Here is an 8865-nt window from a genome sequence, read left to right as displayed (position 1 = left end):
TTGTGGATAAGGATTAATAATCCGTCTAGCTCTCCAATTACGATATACTTAATATGAGACCGCTTTTTTTTTAATTAAAATAATGACTATTACTCACATGTACACATGAGTACATTACACTATTTTAAAAGATAGACACATGCCATCTGGGTATTTTCAGTAGGCCTATAAAAGATGATCAATTTCATCACACATTTTGTTACATCTTTTAGGGATTAGGCAGTGTTTCCAATTGAAACTCCCAGTCTAGTTGGCTTGATTTCTCCGGAATCTTCAACAATAATTGTTACATTTCAACCAATTGAAACAAATCATAAATGACTTGAACACATAAACCTTCCCCGTCAATCGCACCAAACTGTATAATGGTGAAAATTCGATCGGTAGTTTTGAGTTTATCGCGTTCAGACCAAAGAGGTCTTTGGTCCGGATAGACAGACACAGCGCAGCGGGAGACTTTGGTTTAAGTATAATATTATGTAACCCTGGATCCACACTCTCCTACTTGCGTTGTCTTCTAGTCCCAGAGTGTGTGGATTCAGGGTTAAATTTCCTGGGAGATGACGTCACAGCGTCAACAACCGGCCAAAGAGAATAATATAACCACTAGATTTTTTTTTGGAGATCTGCCGTGGTTATCTGGTTCCAACAGGCCGCCATATTTGACATCTCTCGTCAGTTGACATTCTGTAGGACCCCATTTCACTTCCCATCAGGCGCAGAAAGGTGACTGCCGTACCCGTATAAAATATACATATACGCATAGAAAACACGATAATAGGTAACATTCGACAATAACTAAACAATCATCTGTATTCGTAGTTAAACTAGTCTCTAATTGGATCGGAAACTATGTTGTTTTATTTATTTTAATTAGTACCTTATTTATTTGACCTTGCACTCTTATGCTACACATGAACTATATCAGGCTTTTATACTCTATAAAAAAGATGAACAATGTTCAGTTATCAATATTTTATTTTTCATTCAGGTGTATTTTTTAATGCATTATTAATTATACTATCCAAAAAATCTTCTTTATCATCTCTTGCGTCATACTTGGAGTATATTGACCATGGAACCTGAAAGACAAAAATATACGTATAACATTTAAAAATTCAATAAAAATACGTGTTGACTGCGGCGCCGTTGTGGTTTAGCATACGACATGTGTATTGTCTATACTATTATATAAAGCTGAAGAGTTTGTTTGTTTGTTTGAACGCGCTAATCTCAGGAACTTCCGGTTTCAACTGAAAAATTCGTTTTGTGTTGGATAGCCCTTTATTTGTGGAGCGCTATAGGCTATATATCATCACGCTATGACCAATAGGAGCGGAGCAGTAATGAAACATATTGCAAAAACGGGGAAAAATTATTAGTTTTGATAGATTAAAAGTTCTAAAAATTATATAATAAAACAAAGTCCCCCGCTGCATCTGTCTGCCTCAACGTGTTAAACTCAAAAACTACCCAACGTATTAAGATGAAATTTGGTATGGAGACAGTTTGAGACCCTGGGAAGAACATAGGCTTCCGGGAAACTACTACTTTTATAACGGAAAACTTTAGTCTGAAAAACTTTATAACGCGGGCGGAGCCGCGGGCAAAAGCTATAATCAATAATCGTGCACTTGCGAAGCGATTTCGAACGGCAGTACGGCTTCACACGCTTAACGTGTGAAAATCAACCCTACGAGCATACGTCCCACACAAAAGATGTGTGCCCATCGGATGCACAAAACACATCGTATAATAATATCAGCCCTGCATTATATACTGTCCCACTGTTGGGCACGGGCCTCCTCTACTTCTGAGAGGGATTAGGCCTTAGTCGACTACGCTGGCCTGGTGCGAATTGTGGAAACACATCGTAATATTATATTACTGTCGGCTGAAAAGCTAACCTTTTGAACCGCCGCGCCGCGACGAGAAATTTTTTTAGTACTCGCCTGGCGTATGGTGTCGCACGGGCGCTACTTTCTTAAATCGAAACAATTGTTGGTTGTTGTGTGGGCCGCACTCGACTTATGAAATTAATTTTAATAAACAAAATGCTATATCTTACCAAAGCTGCATGAAATCCTAATTTTCGTAGCTCATTAACTTTTATATGAAAATATCCAGTTGGTATATCAGTACCGTATAAAATTGCATTTCTTCCAGCTATTACCAAAACGATCCATTTGTTCTTGTCGGGCGGTCTTCTAAGAACCCCAAAATTAATATTCGAAAAAGAATCTTTAACTGGTAACGGCTTTCCCTGAGCATCATTACATAAAATAATATCTGAAAACAAAATAATATAATTTAAATCTAAAATTTCCTGATTGCTGTAAACTTTCTACACATTTATTACACATAAAATGTAAAGGCTTGTCCTTTCGGTAACATGTTTATTTAGGTTTGTTGTAGGAAAAAGCTGGTTTAATTTTAAAATGAACTTTCATGTCTCACATGAACCAGTTAAATAATGTAAGTGTGTGGCCTTATCTCGCAATGTATAATGTTTGTTATCAGCTTCTGAGCTGCATACATGTGCATTTTTATTCATTAGTAATTAAGTTGAAATTAATAATAAATCCAACTCAAAAGCAGTATTGTAATAGCTACTGACAGAATCTTTAATTACAAATAATTAATTTCTTGTACATTTTTGCAGTTCACAATTTTCTGAACCTACAGCAAAATATGTGGAAATATTGTATTAAAGCTGTTTTTTGAGAAAAAGTTACGAAACTAATATATTTAATAAAGATTTTTTTTTGTGGGTACACCACAGGTAAGCATGAACTATAACAACATAGACTACTTTTTATTCTGGAAGTACTTAGTACGAGGGTTAAATTTCGAGCACAAATTTATGCCATGTTGTATAGTTTAACATAATAAAAATATTTATGAACACTATTCTTACCTCCTCTTTGATGGTGTGGTAATATATGATCAGCTACAACAAATTCATTGCCACCTCTACTATCTTTCAAAACCTTCATTACATCTAACATCATTCTTTCTGTGACATTATATTGTTTCGAATAATCCTCTGAAGGTACAAAATCTGTGTATTTTTTTGCTAAAATTATTGTTTCTCTTTTATCTAACCGATTCATCTGAGCATTACTGCAAAATATTTCAGCCATGTTATTAATCACTAGGATCTCTCTTCCATAAGAATGTATTTGTTTTCCATAGGTGATTGTCAAGAAGTCCTTACTTAATGCTTTACTCATAAGATCTATAGGATATATTCCAAGAAGGCCTAAATATGACACACAACATGCAAAAGATCTTCCATGTTTTAAAATTTCTTCTTCTCTTTCTGCCTTTCTTAATTCATCCATTACTTTTGTAAAAAAACATTCTTTTGTATCTGGTTTCAATGTAAATGTTCCATATGATAAAACCAATCGTTCTAGGTCTTTCATTCTGGTTTTTGACATTTGTGTAATTGTGTGTTCTGCTATAGTAGATAAACAACCCTTGTGCAAAGTAAGGGTTGCTGTTCCCACAAGGGCTAAGTGAACATTGCACATAACCGACAACCTGGGGACTTGGTGCTGTAATACATCCAACATCTGGTATACTGCATCATTCACAGTAATTTTCAATGAATACCTAATTATTTTCAATAATGCAGCTAAAGAAACTTCATGTATAGTATTTGCATTCTCCATTACTATATTAATAATTTTGTACACTATATTTAAATTTCTTATTGGTGTTTTGCTTTTAAAAAAACCCATAGACATTATTGCCAAATCATCAACTGTAAAACTTGTGAAATTGTCATTTAAATAATGTTCAATATTATACACATCAAAGGGTTGTTTTCTCATCACACCAACAAAAAATGTTGTTTGAACAACTTGTGCTGGAGTCAACTGTTTTACTTTTGTTGCCAACTTATTCAAAGTTTTAACACAAAAGTCACTCATTCTTATCACACTTATCATGTAGAAGAAAGTAATAAAATTCAGAAGTTGATCATTTGACCATTGCTTGACTCGATTTAAACATTCATCATCCAGTGCTGCCCACACTTCAATATAATTTCTTGTTCTAATGGATGGAGGATCTGGCCACAGGTTGATGGCATAAAATAAAGATTCTAATTCTTTATCTGTAGCTGATGCTATATTATCTGTAAGAGTGTCTATGTATTTATCAAACATTGTATTTGATAAACATAAATTATTTTGTGCAGAATACATAGCTAATTCCGGGAATACCTTGAAAACTTCACTAGGAGATTTATTTGACCAGTCAGTTTGCAGTATATCTTGAACTTGTGTTGAAGATAATAAATTGTCTGCTGGTTTTGATATTAAGCTGTTAGCATATCCTTTATTTTCTAAAATGGTAAATGCATATTTATTTTCATATTCCATATGCATTTTTGCTTTAAAAAGCGAAGTAATGCTTATATTTCTGATGCATTTATGTAATAATTTTGTTTTACCAATTAATTTAAATTGTTTGCAAGGATTTGAATATGCTAAATTACGCGCTATGTTCATGAAAGCCATTTTCGGTTTTATCGTTTTCTTACCGTTTATGTAAATCTTTTAATTCAAAAAATATCCTTAAAATAAACATATTACTTTCTTCGTTTCGTTAAATAAAAGTAGTGCGCTTAATAATCTTTATTGCGATCTATCGTTCTATATCACCATAGTTTGTTTTATGGTTAACTGTTAATAACCTATATAGATAAGTTCTTCTTTGAGTTTTATTTTATATTCACAATTCTCTAGCTTTATTTCATAAAATATAACTAAACTAAACTTTCCTCGATAAATCTTGAACAACGACAGTTTTAACGTCTAGGTTATGTTTTTTATTTCTTGCAATCTTCAAGAATAGGCAAAGGAATGACGAATTTTCAGGCATATCAGTCTAGTTTAATTAAAAAAAGTACTATTGGAAGCTGTGGAGTTAACCCTAGAGAGTTATCATGCAGTTTGTGACGATAATTTGCAATTGACTAACAATGTCGTGACCCCGGTCTGACGGACCGGGTTTTTATTATATTTTTTTTTATCCTGTCATATGATTGTTAGCTGGACAAGGGTCGGCTTATTAAACACACCGCACTTTTGGCTGAGCGCTTTAGGACGGCCAGTGGGAGAGGTCAAAGGAATGGAGACATCAACAATTATGGGATGAGCGTACTAAACAATCTATTCATTACCGTATATGGCGGCACGCGGGCCAGAACTTTAAGAGGGGCGTGTGGACGAGGAAAGTAGCGAGGAGAGACCTACAATCTTGTGCAGTGTTGGAGATTCAAAAACTCGTTTTTACGACGAATAGACAGAGTGATATCATCATTTGGATCAGTTAGAGGAATTTTTAACCAAATTTTTTCCACGTTATAGGATATGAGGAATAAGTGTTGCCAGATTATAGATTATAGGCCGGCATGATTGTGACGACCGTCCGGGGATGCTTGTGTCTTTTACGGTATGTATTTCGCGAGCCACGATAAAAAAAAACAACAAGGTCTGCATAATACTACCAATAAGCAAGCAAGCATGTGTGTTCCCGGTTAATTTTTTTTAACCCCAATAAGTCCTAAATATATTGTCCCTTCAAAGAAAGACCTATTTTCAGTTAACAATTGCGGTAATATCCTCTTGTATGCAACTAGTATCGTCTAAAAAAAAAACTAGTATCGTCCGCGCTCGGTCTTCACACCGAATGCACGCCCATGCACGGGGGAACACTATGCCGCGACTCTAGGCACATAATGTAATGTGTATACTTCTTGGTTGCCAAATACACTTTGAGGCCTATAATAATCTCTCCTACCTCTCTCTTCCAACCATCCTAACAAAGCTCCTCCTCCTTCCTCTTCTGTTCCTGCCCTCTATGCCCTCCCTTCTTCCTCCTGGGCCCCGTGACCGAATAGCTGCCGGTTGCCTGCGTACCGTCCGCTGGCACCCTCAGTGATAGCGTTAGGGCCCATCAAATCTTCATTGGGAGTTCCGTGGTTGCTAAGCCGGGGAATCGCTTGTACACCGTTAGCAGGGTACCCACGGTGGTAAAGGCGGCAGTTCCCAAAAAAAAATCTAGTATCGTCCCATGATGTACTTATAGGGGCGAGCTTGTCCCCATATCGAGCACGAAGTTCAGACTCCGGGTTGATAGGCCAGAAAAACCCGGATCTCAAAGTGCTGTTGTACCGCGTACGCAATACAACTATGCTACTTAGGCAGTCATTATCTTACATAATAATAATTAGAAATACGCATCGACAAATCTAACGGCATAAGTATGATACTGTGGGCCCCGCATATATGCACGCTCTAGTAAACGGGCTTAGATGTATCCTCGGTGGCATTCTAGGAAAGACAATTATTTCCTATGTCCACTGCGGATTACGGAACGCGAATATTTTATCACACTCGTATTTTTTTATTTTATAAGTTGAGTACAATATCGTTTTTGTTTAATATCATTGTTACTATAGTCCATTGAAATGTTAAATTTTTTAGGCCTTACCTTGCGTTTTTTAGAGGACGCAATTTTATTTTTTTGAAGTGTAGGGCGGGTCAGTGTAAAGCTAAAACCAAGTTTGTGGGGTCGCCACCCTTGTCCCACGGCCGCCGTCTTGAAAATAGGGGTTGAAATGGTTTTACCATGTATCTCTTAAACTATTTATCTGACAAAAAATGTATAAACATTTTTGTTGCAAATTAAATTCTCTACAACTTTGGTCTAGTAACTTTTGTCGTAGAACTATAAATAAAAAGTTATACCCCCACACTTAAAAGAAATAAAATTGCGTCCTCTAAAAAACGCAACCCCCAATGTAACTTTTCAATGGACTACTAACATTTTACACGTACATACATAATACATAGATTTATTTCATTACAAGCGCCACACTTTTTTAATACAAGGGGCATCTTTCCCTACCTACAAGTATTATACATAGATGCCCCTGTTTCGTTGACATAAGACAAACTTAAGGCGAGGGAATACTTTGGTGGAATAATTTGACAGTATTAAATACCATCTTGACCCAGTGGTTTTCATTTTTAACCGACTTCAAAAAAGGAGGAGGTTATCAATTCGACATGAATTTTTTTTTGTATGTTTGTTACCTCAGAACTCGCTCATTTATGAACCGATTTGGAAAATTCTTTTTTTTATTCTAAAGAATTTCTCTCCAGATTGGTCCCATAAAAATTTTTTCAACATCGCTTCGGTAGTTTGAACTTAAAATTAAAAAAACTAGAATAATTATGTCGTCTAAGAAAACGAAATCGCGAATTTAGCTTTCCTGTGGCGTATTTAGTTATGTTTTTGCATTGAGTTTGGTTGACTGTACTTCTCACATACTTATACATATAGCATAACACCTTTTCCCCGTGTTAGGGGTAGGCAGAGGCGTAACATTTCATCGCGATAGTCGTACTGTGTGTGAAACATATCAGTTGTGTTTTTGGGTTGGGTTTAATTGACTCTACTTTTTACATACATACATATATGTATATAGCATCACACCTTTTCCCCTTTTTAGGGGTAGGCAGGGATATAACACCACAGCGTGATAGTTGTATGATCGAAATATATCAGTTGTGTTTTTGCGTTACATTTGCTTGAATCTACTTCTTACATACATATATATAGCATCACACCTTTTCCCCTTTTTAGGGGTAGGCAGAGGTGTAACATTTCAGCGCGATAGTCGTACTGCGAGCGAAACACATTAGTTGTGTTTTTGCGTTGGGTTTAGTTGCCTCTACTTCTTACTTACATCCATATATATAGCATCACACCTTTTCCCCTTTTCAGGGGTAGGCAGAGGTGTAACACCACAGAGCGATAGTTGTACTGTGAGCCAAATATATCAGTTGTGTTTTTGCGTTAGGTTTGCTTGAATCTACTTCTTACATACATATATATAGCATCACACCTTTTCCCCTTTTCAGTGGTACTCAGAGGTGTAACTCCTCAGCGCGATAATCGTATCGTGAGCAAAACACAACTATGCCATTGAGACGGTCTATTTTTTACTAACTTGTGTTAAAAGCAAAAAATAAAAATAATTTTAACAAAAATTTTAAAAGCAAAAAATAAAAATAATTTTAACAAAAAATTAAAATAATTTAAAATAATTTAAAGCAAAAAATAAAAATAATTTTAACAAAAAATTAAACCGCCTTCAAAAACCACTCAAAACCAAAAAATAATTTCACATAACAGTTATATATTGGATACTAATTTTGGAGTCGGTGCCTAATTAAAATTGTTAGTTAAACTAGATAAATACATTAACAAATATACGAAAACAATGTGCTGCCAGCGTACAAAGTCAGCAAGTCAGATCATCACCGGAGATGAACGCACCGCCGCAGCACAGCAAATGGAAGCTATTAAGGAAATATTTAAATTTGTGAACTGTACACTATCCAAATTCTTCCCCTGTTACATATACAGTGTAAACCGGTTATAGCGACATCGAAGGGCCCACTGAATCAGGACGCTATATCCGATAGTCATTATAAACAATACGCTTTTTATATGCATTTATTTAAACGGACCTTCCTATTCAGTCGTTATAGCCGATGCGTCGCTATAACCGGTGTCGTTATAACCGGTTTCTACTGTAGCTGGTCAAATGTGGGTATATTACACTCCCTGCCCCGAAAAAAGAGGAAAGAAAAACATGAAACACCATACATGTGCTTGGTATTACACCTTTCACTGTGTATGTTTGTTAGTAGAAACGCGAACCTTCTCCTTTTAATTCATTTGAAAGAAATGTAGCTCATAGATGGACTATGCAACAAATATAGCTATATTTAGTTATATTTAGTTAGCTAACTAGAAATTTTAATTAGGCACCGACTC

General features: G+C 35.6%; 1 protein-coding gene across 1 annotated transcript; it reads right to left on the bottom strand.

Moving 5' to 3' along the window:
* Positions 1-960: 960 nt before the first annotated feature.
* On the bottom strand, positions 961-4837 carry LOC119191403 (FAST kinase domain-containing protein 5, mitochondrial-like). Its single transcript, XM_037445307.1, has 3 exons — positions 2918-4837; positions 2069-2289; positions 961-1082 (listed from the first exon to the last, which is right to left on the bottom strand). The coding sequence occupies exons 1-3, from the start codon at positions 4527-4529 to the stop codon at positions 984-986; spliced, it is 1932 nt and encodes a 643-aa protein (XP_037301204.1). The 5' UTR covers positions 4530-4837; the 3' UTR covers positions 961-983.
* Between the last annotated feature and the right edge of the window lie 4028 nt (positions 4838-8865).

This window comes from Manduca sexta, unplaced genomic scaffold (assembly GCF_014839805.1).
Source record: "Manduca sexta isolate Smith_Timp_Sample1 unplaced genomic scaffold, JHU_Msex_v1.0 HiC_scaffold_1476, whole genome shotgun sequence".
NCBI lineage: Eukaryota > Metazoa > Arthropoda > Insecta > Lepidoptera > Sphingidae > Manduca > Manduca sexta.
The sequence above is the reverse complement of the archived record's forward strand: the minus strand, read 5'-3'. Positions and strand labels throughout refer to the sequence as shown.